Source organism: Mizuhopecten yessoensis, unplaced genomic scaffold (genome assembly GCF_002113885.1).
Source record: "Mizuhopecten yessoensis strain PY_sf001 unplaced genomic scaffold, ASM211388v2 scaffold9309, whole genome shotgun sequence".
Lineage (NCBI taxonomy): Eukaryota > Metazoa > Mollusca > Bivalvia > Pectinida > Pectinidae > Mizuhopecten > Mizuhopecten yessoensis.
In genome coordinates, this window is record NW_018407983.1 from 148,254 (window position 1) to 168,885 (window position 20,632).

Sequence of the window (20,632 nt, forward strand, 5' to 3'; positions counted from 1 at the left end):
GTGTGCTAAAATTTCTTCATTTTCCTTGTTAAGAAGCAAAGGTGCTTGTTTCCAATCCTTTTTAGTCTGAAATCTGTATGCTAGATATTGAGTAAGGTGGTTTTATTGTTTTTTGTCACTTTGAATAATATTTCTGTTCATGTTACAAACAAAATCAACTCTCTGTATAAATATATCAGGTGACCGTGAAGGCCCATGGGCCTCTTGTTCATAAATCAGAACAATATTTAGGAAACAAATATGTCTTGACTAGTGCTCATATTGCTTCAACAGTGCCAAGGATAATAATTGTGCTCATAAGGGTAAATGCAATTTTGAATTTCTGTAACTTTTATAAATGAAGTTGGAAAAACTGCAGATTGATATTGTAGAAAATAAATTGAATTCGGCTTTAATTCAATCACTCAAAAGGGTCTGTTTTAAACACTGTCAATAGTTTATACTTTTTCTGGATGAGTGTCCCCAAGACAAGGCAAGTCAGACGGAACACCCTGTTTTTAGAAAGGTAATATCAATCTTGTTCACAATATTGTAATGGGCAAATTTTTGCGATGACACATCACAATCATGATACATGTTAAAAGTTGTTGTAATTATATTAAAAAAACCCAAAAAAAACCCTGAAGAACTTGAGAATATTTGTATGACATGTATGCCCCTGCCACCATGTAAAACTTTCCAGTTTCAGAAAATTTTAACCACAAATGAAGGTGGTAGAAAACACATTGTTGTACTGGTCATATGGTCAGTCTGATTGACGAAACACACCATCATGCTCCATTTCTTAGCAGGGAGCATAACAAATGATCACAAATTTACCTGTGGAAAGTTTTTTAACACTGCACTACATATATATACCTTATACTGTTCCTCGAGTGGTGTTCCTATGAACTTGGTCAGAATGTTCTGCTCCTTAACACTTTTAATTATCAGTCGATGCATCAGGCCCATGATGTCTTCAGATTTATCGGCTGCAACAACGAAAGACACGCAAATTTTGTTTCAGTGGTGTTAAATATTCTTCACTCACATGTAACTGTATATTGCCTTCCAAGTCTACACCGAACAATCAACAACATAACCGTTTTCCTTGACAAGCAATCATCTCCTAATATTGGTCACACTAATTTCTTAGGCCTCCTGTCCCTGGGACTGTGAAATACAGTCTTAGACACAAGTCCATATTTCCAATATTGATAAATATTTCTTTTAAAACTCCGTCTAAAATTGGTGAAATGTCATATTTGTTATATACGTACATTAACATGGAATTGAACAATTAAACATATCGACTTTGGACTTCATTTCAATTCTTTCATGATTCTGGTGCCTGGCTATGTATTAACATGGTGTTCAGTAAACCTTGAAATACAGATCAATATAAGCATTGAAATAAAATAACGCAAAGTAATTTATACTTTCTCAAATTTTTTTATGACTTAATAAACTGTAACATATTTGTGAACAAAACGTGACTGGGATCAAATAATCTATACAAATTTAAAAAACCATCAGTAAAAACAAGCAGATTTGGAAAAGTATAGGAAGAGGTCTTTAATTGAGAGAAATCTTTACATAATGAGCAAAGCAACAGATGGAGGGTAGGGCAGATGTGTCCCTGTACTACCTACAGAAGTGACTGACTGGTTTGGAGGGCGTGTCCTCGAGGGAGGATGTGAGAGTAGCTGATAGAAGGCGGCGGTGGTGACTGGTGTCCAGGGTAGTTTCCAACAGGAGGGAGTCATCATATAATAGGTAAGACACAGCCTCCTTCTCATAACAGTACGTCCTCCACTCCAGGCACCTATAATGTAGCAAGTCTTCGTCAAATAGGAATTGTAACGCATTTCAAACAGTTATTAGAAATTCTTATAACAGCTATGCAAGACCTTTTGCTAGGAATGAACCACTAAAATGTAACTCGTCTATTAACTTTAACTCGAGAAAGATTCACAAGAAATTTGGACTTGAAATTGACTCTCCTCACAATTGATTCTGTAAAATGTAAGTTCTTCTCGGTATACCTTTCCATCCAACCCAGATCCGTGGCGACTTCTTCATACTCTTCCTTCAAGTTCTCCAACATCTGCTTCACATCTTGGCCTTGTCCACCATTACACTGCTGATCTCTATCCCTGAGCATAGCTAGTTCAGAGTGGATACTGTCTCGGTCACTGTAAACAGTAACACAACCATCACTCGATGAAAATAATGTGTTTAACTATTACAAAGGGTATTGTCTCTGTTTTCTTTAACTTCTTTGTCTTGATACTACGTTTCCTTGTTCAAGATTTAATAGAGAAATACAGCGAATTCAAAAGCTGTGATAATCATCAGTTGTCAGATACCCATAAATCCCATACAAAACATACATGCAAAGTAAAAGGTGTAAATGAACACTCGTACATATGGTATAATACCCCCACTTCTTTTACCTTGTAGGGGTAAGTGTTAGATATGTAAGAAGTATACAAAATGATGACTGGGTTTACCTTGTTAGTTTCGTCTGCTCCACTTCTAGTTCCTGAAGATCTGCACGGCAAATACAGGTATTATATTAGTTTTAGTAGTACAAGTAAGCATATGAAGTAACATATTATTTTGTAAGAAATTAATTCAAACAATATAATCTTCACTCATAGTCCTTAAGATCAGCATGAAAGTTCATCTTCATCAACAGAAAGATATCGGGTTATTTGAAGCTTTTCTTTTCACAATCACCTTTTCTGAAACCTGAAATTTAGACCTCAAAGAATAAGTTGTCCTTCACGAGACTGAAATTGGGTACGAGATGTTTACACTGTAAAACTATCAAGCATTCGTACACACCTGCCACTTTAATAGACAACTCCTGTTGTGCCAGCTTCCACTGCTGAATTTCCTCTTCAGAGGGGAGCCTAGTCTTCTCCAGCTCTGTCTCTTCTGTGTCCAGGTCTGACCAAGCTGTAGTTCAACAATGATACAAGTCGCATCACACACCCTGTACATGTTATCAAACACTTTTGTTTGACATCATGACTAGCTGATCAAACAACTAAATTACATACAAAAATGAAAAACATCTTGAACTAGAATAGTTATCCAAAAGCTTACTAAGATACCCTCAGCATCCCACATAGCAAGTACACAACTACATAATGACGGGGTAGTTATCATATCTGTAAAGTTTCACTGAAATCAGCCCAGTACTTCAGGAAGAGTTTTTCAAACAAAAGAACAATACTTCTGTATAAAAAGGGTAGGAAGATAAAAATACTACCTAAATGCACAACGTCTGGGAATATTTAGCATATCTGTAAACTTTTGTTGAAATCTGCCCAGAAGTTTTTAAAAAAGGCAGACAAAAGTTTTTCAACAAAGGGGCATAACTCAATAAAACAAAGAGCTGTCGGAGAACAGCATAGCTCACCTATGTATGTTATAATAATACTGCAACTATCAATAGAAACACATGTATAGTAAAACATTGATATAGTGCCTGTCGTTTTCGAATATGCGAGCTAAAAAGGTCAGAATGAAAAAATACCTTGATGCACAATAACAGGGAGTAGCTACTGGTATTGTATCTGAAATTACCCTAGCAGTTTTGGTGGAGTTGTCCGGACAAGGAGTTTTTAACAAAAGGCCAAAACTCAGTAAAAAAAGGTTCAAAAAGACATTTTTTTTACCTGGATGAACAACATCAGGGGGTTATTATAATATCTTTTAAGTTTTGTTGAAATAGGTGCTCAAGTTTAGGAGGAGTTGTCTGGACAAGATTTTGCAGACGGTAGACATTCATGGTAATTCTAGTATACACACCAGTGCTAAATCTAACCTGTGTCTAAGGCTGTAAGAACCCAATGTGACTGCTGGAGTGCAGTGCTAAATCTAACCTGTGTCTAAGGCTGTAAGAACCCAATGTGACTGCTGTAGTGCAGTGCTAGAACTCACCCGTGTCTAAGGCTGTAAGAACCCCATGTGACAGCTGTAGTGCAGTGCTAGATCTAACCTGTGTCTAAGGCTTTGAGAACCCCATGTGACTGCTGTAGTGCAGGGCTAAATCTAACCTGTGTTTAAGGCTGTAAGAACCCAATGTGACTGCTGGAGTGCAGTGCTAAATCTAACCTGTGTCTAAGGCTGTAAGAACCCCATGTGACTGCTGTAGTGCAGTGCTAGATCTAACCTGTGTTTAAGGCTGTAAGAACCCAATGTGACTGCTGTAGTGCAGTGCTAGATCTAACCTGTGTCTAAGGCTGTGAGAACCCCATGTGACTGCTGTAGTGCAGTGCTAGATCCAACCTGTGTCTAAGGCTTTGAGAACCCCATGTGACTGCTGTAGTGCAGTGCTAGATCTAACCTTAGTCTAAGGCTGTAAAAACCCCATGCGACTGTTGTAGTGAAGTGCTAAATCTAACCTGTGTCTAAGGCTGTAAGAAGCCACTGCGACTGCTGTAGTGCAGTGCTTAATCTAACCCGTGTTTAAGGCTGTGAGAACCCCCTGTGACTGCTGTAGTGCAGTGCTTAATCTAACCTGTGTCCAAGGCTGTAAGAAGCCCCTGTAACTGCTGTAGTGCAGTGGTTAATCTAACCTGTGTCCAAGGCTGTAAGAACCCCCTGTAACTGCTGTAGTGCAGTGCTTAATCTAACCTGTGTCTAAGGCTGTAAGAAGCCCCTGCGACTGCTGCAGTGCAGTCCTGACGTCAGAAGCCTGGCTCTGTAGACGACTGTATTGATCTTTTAGGGTTTCCCTGTACTGAATGGTGGCCTCTGTCCGCACATTCTTCCACTGCGTTTTGCCAAGTAGGGAGCTCACTTTGGAACAAGCCAATACTTTCTCCCGTAGACTTTTTCTCTAATGGCCGGAATAAAACAAAAACATATTTACTAAGTGTCGTTAGGTTTGCCTCCTTATATTAAATCAACTTGCGAAGGACGTCTGAAGAATGTCATTAAGTGAAATCATTCATGTCTGTATGCAAATTAAAACTTAACCACTGTTCATAATCTTCAACATAACATTTTGTTTTGCCACTGCAACTTCGTAGTAATTGCTTCCATTCAATTCCATTTTCCACATAAACCTGAAGTACTTAACCTTATAACAGGTATCAGGTGGCAAAGTTTTATAAATGTGAAAAATGTGAAAAACATGACTTGCCCTTGCAGGAATAATATCTGCCACTTGACTTTTCAGGCCAGTGAACTATAAACTGCTTTGTCTTACTTGTTGGTCTGAGCCCAGTTCTACTGCCCTAAACAACTCAGGCTTGCCCTCTTCTTGTGTGAAAATAATGTCAAGCTCATCTGTCTTCTCTTTCTTCCTATTAAAGAACAGTATTGATATCAAAACAAAGTATGTCAATATGAAAATGTTCCATTGTCTTAAATATACATTTTTTTCTAGAAAAAGTATATTTATTTATTTATTTATTTATTGATTTCAATTCAACTGACCTATTAAAGGGTCCAATTACAGAACTGATAACAATGATAACAAAAGTATAATAAAATATCACAGATAAATACATACAAACAATATTAAGAAAAGTGTAGCATGCATACAGAAGCATAATAATCATCTAAAACATACTGCCTTTAGGCGAGACTTAAAAGAAGGCAAGGTACAGTCAAATGTACAGTCAAGTTCACAGGCATTTCTGTTAAAAGGTCTTACTGCACGATGAATAACTAAAATACCAATCTTTTCTCCTAAAAACGAACAGTCAAACAGCCCATGAATACATTTAAAAAGGAAGCAAATATCCAGATATTGTCGTCTGCTTTCCAAAGAAGGCAGATTAAAATGTTTACATATATATCAGAATAAGAATGGCTATGGAAATTAAAATTTGCCTAAAGTTAAAGCACAAAAAAAAAATCAAAAAAATCTTTGTACTGATTCTAGCTGGTGTATTGTCTTTTTCCTTTGAATGCTTTCTATGGCTTTCTCATTTCAAATCAGACCTCTCAAGACTACTTCATTACCCATCTGAGACTCGGTGAAGGTAACGAAGTAGTCTTGAGAGGTTTGATTTTAATTATTTTGTTTCTATGGTCACTGTGACAAACTCTGGATACATGTAAAACTGTACATAAGGCAGTTAGTTACATTGTAGAATCTTCCTGGGTAGTAGATGTATTGAGGTTGAGGCTACTTACAGGTCAGCCTGTCTGACAGCTTGGGTATAGATGTACTTTATTATAATGATGTGAAGTATATCTGGTGTTTGAGGTTGAGGCTACTTACAGGTCAGCCTGTCTGACAGCTGGGGTATAGATGTACTTTATTATAATGATGTGAAGTATATCTGGTGTTTGAGGTTGAGGCTACTTACAGGTCAGCCTGTCTGACAGCTTGGGTATAGATGTACTTATATAATGATGTGAAGTATATCTGGTGTTTGAGGTTGAGGCTACTTACAGGTCAGCCTGTCTGACAGCTTGAGTATATATAGATGTACTTTATTATAATGATGTGAAGATTATCTGGTGGTTGAGGCTACTTACAGGTCAGCCTGTCTGACAGCTTGGGTATAGATGTGGGAGTGGACCAAGTAGAATGGACACTGTACTGCACAGGCTCGTAACACATTCCTCAGCTCAGAAGCATCCACTTGCTGGAAAACAAACATTGCTTTTGTGCATATTTCAAGTATTATATTTCATCATTTTTTTTCTAATTCATGCCAACAACTAAATGTAATCCTGCCTACAGCATAGAAAATATCAAAAGGTCCAACTTATCATATGTACAACTACTAAACTTTGACACACAGTTATAAACCTGAAAGCAACGGTGACCTATTTGAGGACATTTCTTCTTCTCCTTAACTGTACAAGAGTTCCATCAATAGTGATGTTTATACCCTTGGGAACCTGTACGGAGGTGTAAAAAAGGGGATTATTTAGTGATTTTGTGTGTGTGTGTGTGTGTGTGTGTGCTATGGGAAGGAGATTGAATTATTGTGTGTGGGAAGAATGAATATTTGTAGGTGTCCTTTGTAGCAGATATGTGTTTGTATGCGTAAGGGTGTGCATGTCTGGTTCAAGGGTCTACAGGGAGAATACTTGATCAGGTGGCAACAATTATACTATACAATTATGGACTTCAAGAGAGGTCTTTCCCATGAAATCAATATTCATAGAGGCTAAGGCCGAGGAGAATATTGCTCAGACTAAGTCCATAAATCATGACTGAAAATGAAGTCCAAAAATTGTTTTATTATATGATATTTTACATTCAACCCACCCATCCCTCGTCAAAATCAAACAATGTCAGTCTTTTACAGTTTGCAACACTTATTTTAATTCTTGGCAGACATGGAAACTGGAATACTCCAACCATTTTTAGCAATGATCTGTAACACTGTTACTGTTCTTAGAATGTGGTCTGTAAGACATACAGACTCGTACCATGACATTGCTCCTCCAATCAGAGCTGGGAATTAGCATCAGGCATATAATAAATTATCACCAGTATTCTCACTAAGTTTTGAAATAGGTGGTTGATTTGAAAAGGATAGCCAGTAAAATGTCCACATTCTATATATGCTGTTGACCTGCTTTATCGTGAAAAAAATAGCTTGTTCAAAGTTGATAAATTTGGGCTCCTTTTGGCAGCTACCGGCTTTTAATGAAAACACTGAAAAGGTATTACAGCATATTTATACCACACTATGTTCTATTTAATTCACCTCTACCAGTGTACCTCTTGGAGGGTGCTATACCATGTTAACAGCTCATATGTATCCTGGGAGAAAAACCACATAAAATATCAAACATCCAAGACAAAAACATGCAACGTATCTCTCCTGGAAGAATATAACATCAAATGTCAAACATCGGACACAAACAAACAACCTACGTCTCCTGGGAGAATACTACATTCAAATTTCACTCAAAAGTAAAACATCAGACACGAAAATAAAGCTTACCTCTCCCGGGAGAATGCTACAACGGTCGTTCCTGACCTGGAACTCCAACCACCGTAGGCAAGGAATGTCCAGCAGTAAGCACAACTTCTTTACCGTTAGTGGGCCGTCTACTTCTCGTCGCTACAAATAGCACCATTGCCAAAGCAGTGTGATTATTACAATACATTATACCAATATCAACAGCCTATTGGTTCTATTGGCTTATGCACATTTTTCACACCTAAAACATCTAGATATTTCTGGAAACCTTTGACACTCAATACAACTGTACAATACAACATGTTAATTTTGTGATTTCAGAGGTTTATCCCTGAACAGTTGACTTCATATTCGGACATCTTTAAACAACAGACATAAAACAATGATTATTTCACAAACTTATATGACAAGACATTGAGGCATGTCGTTAAATTACCCTAAATGTTCATAGGATGATAAACCGATAAAACAAAAATCAAATACTGAAAAAAGTCTGTTTAATATGTGTATATTGAGTAAATTTTACAATTTAAATTTACAATTACCCATAATATTTGCAACACAGTAGTTTTTTGTTTGTATCATCAGTGAAAGCAATAATTCTGGAACAGCCTTACTTCTATTAAATATTTGTTTGGTCTCAATAAAATGAGATGAGTAGAGTCAAAATGATACTATTCTCAATGTGTTCACAGCCCTATGAACGCAAGTTGTTTTGGTAGTGTCCTCTGTAAACATACTTATTTCAGCGCACTCAGATTTTAGCAGATTTGTGCATTGATGAATTGGCGAACCCACAATACATGTTAATGCAACATAAAACAATAAAAGGAAGTTTCTGTCAGAGCAATCATACTTTAGTCCAACAACGAACGATAGCTCTACAATATGATAACTGCTAAATTACAGTACTACTGGGGCCTGCTGTTGAGTATACATACCGTGCTCTCCAGCATAGACTCAGTCATGCTGTAATTACTGTAGTTACTGACAACGCTGTAACTAGTCACCGACTGTGATTGGGAGGAGTCACTTCCACTGCTGTCTTTCTGCTCCACGAACCCATCCTTGGACTTATTCAGCACAGGGAGGTCTGCCATGGTAGATGTATAGAGTCTACCCGTTACAATGTCGTCTGGAGGCAGCATGTCGGTGATACCTAGATCTAGCGGCATCAGCGTGTCGGTGATGCCTAGATCCAGCGGCAGTAGAACATCCGTGATGCCTGTTTCCAGCTCACCTAAAACAATGATTATAGCACGGATCAGCGACTTGTAAACCCAATGTTTTCTCTCTTTTTCATTAGATAACATTTGTTTAAGCAATTGTAGATGAAATCAAAATTAAATAATTAAGCGTAACATGACTTTGGATTTGAGTGGATCATAAAAAGATGTTGTGTAAAGACAAAAAAATACTTGTCAAAACAAGAAATATTTAGCTACCGGGGGGTACTCAAATATGCCACATATGCACGGTAAAACATTGATATCTTACACTTGCTATATTTCTATTACTTCAAAAATATTTCAACATCTCCTTTTCCTTTCTTTACATGTCTTCTTCAATATGTTACTAAAGTCCTTTATAGTGTCAAAATTTGGCCAGACAATTGGTGGCTGTATAACAAGATTTTTACTGTAATTCAAGAATGATGCTCAGATGTCTGAGGAATGGACATTAAGAGGTGTGTACCTCTGACCTTGACATGCAAGTCACAGTGAACATATCATGACTTTGAATTTATATCTTACCAGTTTGTTTTGATGTGGTGTTTGGTAACAGAACCTGGTCAATAACTTGGAGATTATTTGATTCCTCAGTCTCCATGTCCACGGTCTTCGGTGCGTCCTCTATGATCTGTGCTGTGGTCTGGGGAAGGCTTGACCCACAGTCACCAGTAACCTGTGGGGAAATGTCTATTTTACGGCCTTCCCTCGGCACATCACATGGTCCTTTGTCACCTTTCTTTGGAGTTGGTCCTGCCAATCGTACAGTGTTTCTCGGAATGGATTGGGTCTGGTCGTTGTCCACCTCAGACTCTCCATTGGTACTCTTGGTCAAACGACCAGTCACAATGTCTCCGCCTAATGAGAAACGTGCTGACAGCCTCTTCAGCCTGGCAGATGCAGTTAGTGATGATATATTAGTTCTATTAACTTTGGTGATGTCTAGGTCCTGCGTCACATTACTCACTGGCTGTGAGGTTTGATCAATGCCCTGTCCATGTACGTTTATGTTAGATGTCGTGACATGGGTTTCATCTAAGTCTACACCTTCTTGGAAGACAACAGTCTTATTCTCACAAATTTCTTCAGACAACTGGATATTACAAGTGTCTACTTTATTTATGGACCTGTTCGCTATTTTACTTTCCAAAACTCTAGTCAGCTCCATGTCTTCTCCATCTATCTGTGTTTTGTTAACTGGATGTTGTGCTAGGGATCTGTTGCCTATTTTACTATCCATGACTTCAGTTTGTTCCATGTCTGCTCCATCCATTACTGTTTGGTTGACAGGTCGTTGTGTCACAGATCTCCTGGATATTTTACTATCTAGAACTTCTGTTTGTTCCATGTCTGCTCCATCCATTACTGTTTGGTTGACAGGTCGTTGTGTCACAGATCTCCTGGATATTTTACTATCTAGAACTTCTGTTTGTTCCATGTCTGCTCCATCCATTACTGTTTGGTTGACAGGTCGTTGTGTCACAGATCTCCTGGATATTTTACTATCTAGAACTTCTGTTTGTTCCATGTCTGCTCCATCCATTACTGTTTGGTTGACAGGTCGTTGTGTCACAGATCTCCTGGATATTTTACTATCTAGAACTTCTGTTTGTTCCATGTCTGCTCCATCCATTACTGTTTGGTTGACAGGTCGTTGTGCCACGGATCTCCTGGATATTTTACTATCTAGAACTTCTGTTTGTTCCATGTCTGCTCCATCTATCACTGTTCGGTTGACAGATCGCTGTGTAACAGATCTCCTGGATATTTTACTATCTAGAACTTCTGTTTGTTCCATGTCTGCTCCATCCATTTCTGTTTGGTTGACAGGTCGTTGTGCCACGGATCTCCTGGATATTTTACTATCTAAAACTTCTGTTTGTTCCATGTCTGCTCCATCCATCACTGTTTGGTTGACAGATCGATGTGTCACAGATCTCCTGGATATTTTACTATCTAGAACTTCTGTTTGCTCAATGTCTGCTCCATCTTGGAATATCTGCGTTTTGCTATCAGACTGTTGCAGTCTTGACCTATTTGATAAAATGTTGTTCGGTATGACACCAGTTTGTTCCATGTCTGCTCCATCCATCACTGTTTGGTTGACAGATCGCTGTGTCACAGATCTCCTGGATATTTTACTATCTAGAACTTCTGTTTGTTCCATGTCAGCTCCATCCATCACTGTTTGGTTGACAGGTCGCTGTGTCACAGATCTCTTGGATATTTTACTATCTAGAACTTCTGTTTGTTCCATGTCTGCGCCATCCATCACTGTTTGGTTGACAGGTCGTTGTGCTATGGATCTCCTGGATATTTTACTATCTAGAACTTCTGTTTGTTCCATGTCTGCTCCATCCATCACTGTTTGGTTGACAGGTCGTTGTGTCACAGATCTCTTGGATATTTTACTATCTAGAACTTCTGTTTGTTCCATGTCTGCTCCATCCATCACTGTTTGGTTGACAGGTCGTTGTGCTATGGATCTCCTGGATATTTTACTATCTAGAACTTCTGTTTGTTCCATGTCTGCTCCATCCATCACTGTTTGGTTGACAGGTCGTTGTGTCACAGATCTCCTGGATATTTTACTATCTAGAACTTCTGTTTGTTCCATGTCTGCTCCATCCATCACTGTTCGGTTGACAGGTCGCTGTGTCACGGATCTCCTGGATATTTTACTATCTAGAACTTCTGTTTGTTCCATGTCTGCCCCATCCATCAGCGTTTTGTTGACAGGTTGTCCATGGGATCTGATGGCTATTTCACTATACAGGTCTCCAGTTTGTTCAATGTCTGCACCATCCTGAAATATCAGTGTTTTGTTGTCTGACTGTTGTAGAGTGGACTTATTTGACAAAATATTGCTTTCTAGGACTCCAGTTTGTTCCATATCTGCTCCATCTTGATATATCAATGTTTTTTCTTCAGACTTATTTTCCACAGATCTGAACAAAGGATCGTCTGACGCTTTTATTTCCTCTGAGTTATGTCCTAGGTAAAATAGCACCTTCCTGTCCTCAGTTATTTCAGCACTTGACAAACCGCCTTGTGTATCGATTGGAACGTGTATCACCCCGGTTTCCTCCATTTCTAATCCATGTTGAAACACAATAGTTGGTTCTCTCTGATGAGCTATATCATATCCCTTTAACCGACTCTCTTCCAAGTTGTGCTGAAGTACATTATTTGTGATGTCCTGTGTAAATGGATGTTTCTTCGCGGTTGCACTTAATGTTTCAAACTTCTTTCCGAATAATACGTCAGGGCTGTCGGTCTCATCAGATCCCCCTAAGGACTGTAAAAGGCTCTGTCTGTTCACAGACCCAGAGAGACAAGAAAAGTCCCCATCAGACTGTAGTGGGTTCAAGTGTAACCCCACAGGTAACACTTCTGTCTGCTGCATGTCGTCATCGCCATGGGAAAACACAATTGTCTTGTCATCTGGCTCATCATGCAGTGCTCCGTATCTAACATCACAGGGGGCCTGTTCCTTCAATGCCATCAGTGGGGTGCGCTCTTTTAAACCTTTGAGACAAGCCTCTGCCTCTCGCAGCTGAATGTGGCATGTAAGTGCTTCGGTCTGGTCCATGTACTCATTTTCTGGAAACACCATGGTCCTGTTGTTTGGAGCTGACTGTTCTGTGGTACTCTCCCTGACCTTATAAGATGACAGTAGTTCCGGCTCAGCTGGAGTATCGGAACCACCACCACCAAGAGCTTGTAACAGGGCCATGCCATCAACTTTTATATCCCTGCCACCAGCTATAGAGCCAAGGCCAGACTCCTCCCTGGTTTGTGTGTGGTACCCCAACTCCAGTCCCTCCCTGGGCAGTGTATTTGCTCCAGCAAGACTTTTCAGTAATGAACTGCCATCAATTTTAGATTCCGCTCCCCATTGCTTGGGTTGTTCAGAGCTGACAGCAGTGTCGGTGGTCGTCATACAAGTCTCAGCTGGAGCCGAATGACCACCTACGTATTGCGAGTATACACTGAAGTTGTTCTCCTCGAGAGGAGCAGATGTACTTGGCAGCAGAGGCACATTGGAACTGAATAAAAGAAAACACCAACACAAATTCTTAACATATCCAATCTTAATGAAAATGTTTCAAAAGTGTATAATTTCTAGTAGGCAGAATTGAAAAATGTTTTATGCCCAACATATATATGGGTGAATACTGAAAATTCTCATGAGCCCTGACATAAAATCTACTAGCCACGGGCATTGGGGTAATTAATTGTACACGCCTGATATATAGGCTAATTAAAGTCAGAAAGATTTTCACCTTATTGAATGTTCTTTTATGTTTGTTTTGTGTGAGATTCCAATTTAAATTAACCCTTTCACCCCTAGGTTATGTTAGTAGACTTTACCATAGATTTATCTGGATGAGTCCATTATGGTCTCCAGTGGTGAAAGGGCAAAGAAGTAATTCTTTCATTATTATTATATCAAAGCAAATTTTGTCTCATTTCTTAATTAATCATTAAGAAATGAGACCAAAGTTGCTGTAATAGAGTCTTATACAAGGGCTCAACATTAACCATAAACTTGAAAGCATCTACAAGACATGATTGTCCCCTTGGCCCTGTGGTTGACCCATTAATAGCAAAAGTGACCTGGGCATTTACCTTGGGACTCACCCCGAGGTATTCTCATACTTGAACTTTTTTATTTTAAACAAACACCATTTGTTCTACTTCAACTATACCCAGGAAATGAAATGAAAATCCTAGATGACCATCTATGCCAGGATGTTTGATGTTTACCGTAAAACTCAACAAAAAAGGGGAAATAGATCTTGATCAATATCTAGTCAAATGATGTTTCTTACCCTCCATGCTGGCCCTCCGAAATGTTTGCCACCCCTTAAAAAAGACAATACAAATATTTGTTTTAATAATCTATTACTTGTTCAAGGATCCAATTAGCCAAATGAGATTGACTTTACTTCATACCTCTCACCTTTTCTTTGTATCTTTTTACAGATAGTTGTAGTTTGCAATATGGAATTTTGAATTAAGAAACAAAAAGGCTAATTACTTAAATCAGATATAACAACATAATGATAGGTATATCTATGAAACTTATACTATCATGTTTTATTTTCATGGCTTCAACCTATTGAAGACTATGAAGATTATAAATGAAAATTGATCACAATAACTACCTTGCTGATCAGAAACCGTAGCTGTCACAGGTATAGTGTCATTTCTGAAGTAAAAAAATAATCAAATATCAAGTGGAAACTGTCAGGCTGTAATTAGGAGCAAATTAAACTGTTAAGTGATGAATTTCTACAAGTTATATTTCACAAATTATATCGTCATTCATCAGTCCTGACCACTGATGATTTTGTTTAAATAGTTTGATATAAAAATACTGAATAGAAAAAGAAATTATGGTTTGAAGCTGCTACAAAAAGGAGTGAGCATCATTTTCTATCAAAACGTTCCAGGTATATATTACACTGTAAAGTTATATATATCTATATACAAATGTTGATTTTCCGATTTCATATATACCCCTAATTTTCTCAAAATCAAAGTTCCTTGAAGTCAAATATTTTAGCAAATCCATGTTCTATAAAAGATGTTAAACTAAAATCATCTGAAATTGGATAAAACCCTATTCACAGCAATGGACAAATCATTGTCACAATGCAGAACTGTACCTACTTTCATCACAAAAACCTACATTTATAATTATGCACAAATGTTGACAAATGTGTCATATTGCTACTGTTTTACAACATAGAAGTATTGATTGGTGTTGATAAATCAAAGCAAAAATGTATATGATATGAACTTACTCTGTGTCTGCTGCTGGTTCCTGGGCTGTTGGAATGAAGCACACAAAATATTCAGTCATTGTATTCGCTCTCGACTTATATAGCACTGATTTAATTATCAATGAGTTTAATCAGTTTTCATCCTATGGAAATCATTTTACAAGTACAAAAGAGTTGCCTCAACTTTGTTTTTATCTTACTAACATCACCAACTGTGCCTTTTGCATCATATGTTACAGACATCATGTTGAGTAATGTATGTCCGTTTTTCATCATGAAAGTTCCACAATTACAGAAGGAGCCTGGTGTCCAGTTGTTAGAAGCTAGATTACCTGAACAGCATGTTTTACACAAAACATACAATGTTTTACCCAAAATGCACCAGGGGACACTGCCTACATATTCTTCACCAATAATGCAGATATATAATTTTAATTTAGATACACAGTATAACCAACCATCGGAATATGTTTCTTCCAGAAATTTTTATCATGTCAGGTTAGCAATATGTTAAAGTATGATTGAGATTTCCAACCATAAAGAAACAATTGTAAATCATGACGTCACTAAGCAACTTCATTGACAACATGACATCATAAAGTGCTGTGACATAACTTTTCAACCAATGCGAATACTTCCAGCCTTTTTAACACATAAGGCACTAGGCAAAGATCGATCACTCCCATTGCTGTTTAACACATAGGTGGGGAGTGGTGAAACACTTACACATAATGGTAAAAAAATCACATAATGCATAGAAAATTGCATTTAATCTATAATAAACTGACAGACATTTTGTCAGTGATCACAATTATATTGCTGTGCATAGCTGTTTATCCTGGATATTCTAATAATTTCTTGCTGTTACAGTAGTTAACAGCTATAGTATTAAATCATAAAACTTGATTTCAATATTACCTGGAGAATCCTCCCCCCACCTGCGAGGCGACTCTCGAGGAAATTCTCTGTAAAAGAAAAAAGAAAACATGTAACAAATAGCAGTTGGTCCACTGTAAAATAATTTGTTTGTAGTGATAACAGTGACCTCATTTGAGCTTGAAAAGCTATCTGAAGCAAGGGCTTTGGACAAGGAATTCCTGCATGAAGTTTTGAGATAGTTTAATTATTGGGAAAAGACATTGTGAAGAAAGTTATTTTCTATTTATAGTAAAAGTGACCTTAATTGTTGACTATAAGCAAAGAAAAGGACAGGAAAGATCTGTATCATTTGGTTTAATATGGTTTGAAGTTTGAGTTGTCCAAGGGGATTCAATTTATTGAGCAGAATATGATTATATTTAAGTATGTGACCTTGACCTTTTTCTTAAGAAGGATGAGTTATTAAAAGGGGGAAATTAGAGGGAGTTGAAAAGAAATCTTTTCAAAGAAGAACTCACACAGAAATTCATAACTTTTTATGAAATATGATAGATGAAGATTAAAATTGGATCAAGAATATCTTTGACTTATGATTTTGAATATCCAGATATATCCAGATACTTGGAAGAAAAATTCAGATGAATTTGTCTTAGATTTCATTAAATGAACATATCAAGCTTAAATGAAAAAGGTTTTGATGATTAATTTAAATAAAACAAGAGGCCCAAGGGCCTTAGCGGTCACCTGAGTTATATCATAGGTACTGGTAGCTTTATTTTATTGTTTAGATGTGATGTGGAAATCCGCATGTAAACTAAGTGAAATACAAATGTCCCCCCTGGCCCCAGGGGTTGGAGTAGGAATCTCAATTTTACAATTTGAAACCATCTTCATCCAAGGATAATTCTCACCAAGTAAAAATAATTTCCTACAAAAAGTTGTCAAAATATACTCAAAAGTGTTATTTCCCTATATAAACTATAGTAAACTTTACCCCCTCCCCAAGGGAGAATGGATAGCTCGGGGGTTCTGAAATTTACAATTTAAATAAAGCCCCTGATGATCTTTCTTTCCATGCAGAGAAAATGACAGTAGTACCTCTGAGTCTTGAAAAGAAGCTTTTTGAAACATTGGTTAATTTTCCCTTTGGGTTGGGGTAGGAATCCCAATTTTACAATTTTGTAGCCTCCTCTACCAAGGATGATTCTGACCAAGTTTGAAAAAATCCATCCACTGGTTCTTGAGAAGAAGTTGAAAATGTAAAAAGTTTATGCAAGACGGACGATGGATGGAAAGCGATTAGAATAGGTCACTTGAGCAAAGCTCAGGTGACCTAAAAACCACATATTCTTCTGCACCTTTTAGTGGTGTTCTATTCAACAAGCGAAAAGCCAGGACAAGTACATTAATGGTATCAAATTGTACACACGTTCTGAACAACTTACTTGATTTCATGGCGTTTAGCAAAGCTGACTCTTTTTGACAATGACTGTCTAGATTTTTTGAGTGGAACTGTGCATCCATCCTGACAAGTAAATAATCAAATTTCATTGTTTTGTTATCCATTGAACACACCAAGATGCATATAAGAATGAAGTCACCAAAAAATGTCATCCATGATGTTAGACCTTAATGCCCTTAACTTCTCTTGTTCAAATCTGAGCTACAGAGGTCGCTTCACTATATGCATGACTCGGGGATATTTTGATTCAAACAAATTGAAAATTTTACAATTTCAAAGCTTAGTTAAGTTAAAGAAAACATGTTTTAGAGATTTCTGTATAATTCCTCTATGATAATAAATGACATGTACATTCTTTTTTTATGATCTAACTTGGGATCTGATCATGCTATACATTGTATATAAACTGTATGAACTTCAAATTAACTAAATCTGATATTTTCCAAATGCATATTTTCTTCTATTCAATTTCAACTCTGAATCACATTTTATATTAATGTAAAGTCGGTTAAATGTGACAGTGCAGTTAATAATAATTCAAAACGTTTTAAAGTTAATGACTGAAAGGTGATGTACCATGACTTATTCTGTCTTTGCGTATTGCAGAGTTATCTTCTCCTGTGAACAGGTATTGATTGTTACGTTTATTGGTTTGTGTGAGAAAATTACATTGTTTTCTCAAAAATTGATGACGTTACTCTCACAAACCAATACCTGCTCACAAGAGAAGATAACTCTGCAATATGCAAGACGGAATAGACTTGCTGTGCCAGGTGAGCTGAAAACCAAATAATTTTGTCTACTTGGTCTTACCTGTTTATTTGGGTCAATGTCCAGCAATGGTCCAATAGTAGTCTTCAAAATCTGAAAGGGTTACAAAACCATGCTGATGTAATTGGTAAACAATCATTCAAGAGTTAAGATGAATTTTCCATACAGGTTTCCTCACTCCCAGGACATGTTTTTTTTCTGACAATCTCAGTATGAAATAATCTCACCTGGCGTGACCTCACTATAATTAATTTTTGTTCTAAAGCAGACACAAAACAATCCAATTTATAATGACTGATTTCATTGTAATACATCCATTCTCATTTTGAGTTAATTTTCAAATATTAACAACTTACTTACGCTTGCAGGTTAGAAATTTTATTTTCCTAACAAAATGGAAATATAGAAATCATAATTAATTTTAATCACCACTTTTAGACCTGGCTCATATCATACTTCTTACTTACAGATGAAGTTCTCCTTTTAGACCTCCTCTTGGAATTCAAGTTTAAAGTAAGTCTGGAGAAAAAATAACAACAATATTTAGCAACATGTATCTTTACTCTGGATCAACATTCATCAACTGTGTCGGTGCACTCAAAGAGGAAAACCAGACACATTCATAGCTGACAATCCCTCCGAGTCCTAACTGCCATTTTACTTCACAACAACTTACACTTACAGTACAAATTGCATGGTAATTCTATCATATGCATCGTATCTAGTATTTCCTAATGCTGCATATCTTCTACTTAATATAGTTTATAAAGTATATAAAAAAGATAGACAATCATAACAGCAACTATTTTTTGGTGAATTAAGAATTAAGGGTGGGCATATTTTTAGCTTGAATTCAGTTGGGTGTATTTAACAGGTCTAAAGAGGGAATAAACAAGTTGTCTGAACCATATTGAATTTTCAACAATTGTATATGTTATATGTCATACAACAGCTAGTGTGAATGCCCTATATCTTACATCAACCCAGAATATGTACTTTTTGCATAGAAAATGTTCATGAATACAATCAATAAATCCCTTTTTTCAATGTGTGTTGAAGCACAAGGGTCTAAGAAGAATAAACATAATTTTGCAGCTGATGGATATGAAATACATTGTTACCAACAATATCTTATATATTTTTTTATATATCAGAATTTTTTTTTAACAATCTTACCGTTCTGTATCTTCTTCCATCATTTCTGAAAATGAGTAAAATAAAAACAAAAAAAATAGATCATGATCATGAACATTTGCAAAATTTTAAATGGACAAAGCCCGTTATTTACAGGATTTTATTCATGTAAAAACATCATCTTATAATTTCAGATACAGTAAAAGTCCCTAGAAGCAGAACTGTTAAGTATGGAACAAATAGTTTTAGTTTTACATGGAACTCACTGCCAGAGCATGTCAGACTATCTACTTCTTTTAATGATTTTAGGAAAATAATAAAAACTTGGAATGGTGAAAGTTGCCACTGTGCGATGTGCAGATGAGTTCCCTCCCTTTGTTGCCTCTGCTGTTTTATCTATTCTGCTTCAATGCTTTTAGTTAGTCATTATGCTTGTAAATATGTATGTGAATTTATTTTTTATGCACTATTTGTGTTGCTTTGCTTTTATTTTGTGTAAATTGTATGTGCTGCTTATAAAACATCTTTTTATTTCTTGTAATTTCATTTCAAATCTGGTTTGTATGTTTTCTATGCAATCTGTGCTATTTATATGTGCTGTAATAATGTAATTTGTTGAAGGCATTGTGTGATAAGTGGTTTTTTTTTAGAATGTATTAAGTTATCTAGGAATTTATAGTTAACCATGATCATCAAGGATGGGGCACTGTAGCCACCTTGTTTTGACTGTTTGCCTATTTTTTTTTACCCGCATGTATGTGCCAAAAGTTATTATCATTAAATTTTCATTTTCGAACCACACTACCTATCTTTTATATATGTTTAATAATGTGTGTCATATATTTGCAGGTTTGTTGTGTTTTATTTATGTTTTATATAATGCTACCTCCGTTTTTTTGTTATATTGTCGGTTGTAAAAGCCTTCCATAGGCTTGTGTCGCCTTGTTTAACCATGTACCGACTTTTAAATAAAATCTACTTGACTTGATGCCTGCCAGGATTTATACTCGAAAATGGGTACTTTAAAAACAGACAAACCAGTGTTCCAAATAAACGAACTGAATAAAAAGACCCAATGTTACCCTGTTAACTGATTAACGAATGTTAGGAGGATTGTTTTACTTGTTTCATACTGTATGAAAATGTGTTTGAGGAATATGAAAGGGCTTATAACTATCATAAAAACAGTGCCCCTTTGTGGGCTTTGCTACATGACCTGTCTAAAGTCAGGTGGTACACCAGCTAGTAAAGATCGAGCAAGATCATCAAAACATGACGTCGATTTATAATAATCGTGAGCAAACGAAGTATGTTCTCAAAAGCGCTTACTTTACAAACATTCGTTTCTTGTATAGTGAATTAATAGGCCTATATCATAATACCTACATTACTGTTGTTTTCAATTTTAAGCTGCCCGCCTTTTTAGCGCCCTCTAGTGGATTCATGCCGGATTCTGTAAAGTGCGAAACG

General features: G+C 36.8%; 1 protein-coding gene across 3 annotated transcripts in view; it reads right to left on the bottom strand.

Annotated features, from left to right (window-relative positions):
- LOC110457786 overlaps positions 1-20,630 on the bottom strand; it is a 24,021-nt gene extending 3,391 nt beyond the window's left edge. The window contains exons 1-21 of one of the 3 annotated variants that reach the window (XM_021509187.1): positions 20,549-20,630; positions 19,205-19,229; positions 18,496-18,547; positions 18,071-18,121; positions 17,241-17,320; positions 15,835-15,881; positions 14,938-14,962; positions 14,296-14,339; positions 13,960-13,993; positions 11,472-13,173; positions 9,650-11,201; positions 8,837-9,135; positions 7,917-8,036; positions 6,490-6,599; positions 5,207-5,303; positions 4,630-4,834; positions 2,830-2,943; positions 2,493-2,532; positions 2,025-2,174; positions 1,632-1,804; positions 859-971 (exon numbers count right to left, since the gene is read on the bottom strand). In XM_021509187.1, coding sequence (XP_021364862.1) covers positions 859-971; positions 1,632-1,804; positions 2,025-2,174; positions 2,493-2,532; positions 2,830-2,943; positions 4,630-4,834; positions 5,207-5,303; positions 6,490-6,599; positions 7,917-8,036; positions 8,837-9,135; positions 9,650-11,201; positions 11,472-13,173; positions 13,960-13,993; positions 14,296-14,339; positions 14,938-14,962; positions 15,835-15,881; positions 17,241-17,320; positions 18,071-18,121; positions 18,496-18,547; positions 19,205-19,227 — 5,031 coding nt within the window. In that variant the 5' untranslated portion in view covers positions 19,228-19,229; positions 20,549-20,630. Of the gene's footprint in view, positions 1-858; positions 972-1,631; positions 1,805-2,024; positions 2,175-2,492; positions 2,533-2,829; positions 2,944-4,629; positions 4,835-5,206; positions 5,304-6,489; positions 6,600-7,916; positions 8,037-8,836; positions 9,136-9,649; positions 13,174-13,959; positions 13,994-14,295; positions 14,340-14,937; positions 14,963-15,834; positions 15,882-17,240; positions 17,321-18,070; positions 18,122-18,495; positions 18,548-19,204; positions 19,230-20,548 lie in introns of all 3 variants that reach the window. The other 2 variants (XM_021509186.1, XM_021509185.1) reach the window with 2 other exon arrangements.
- Between the last annotated feature and the right edge of the window lie 2 nt (positions 20,631-20,632).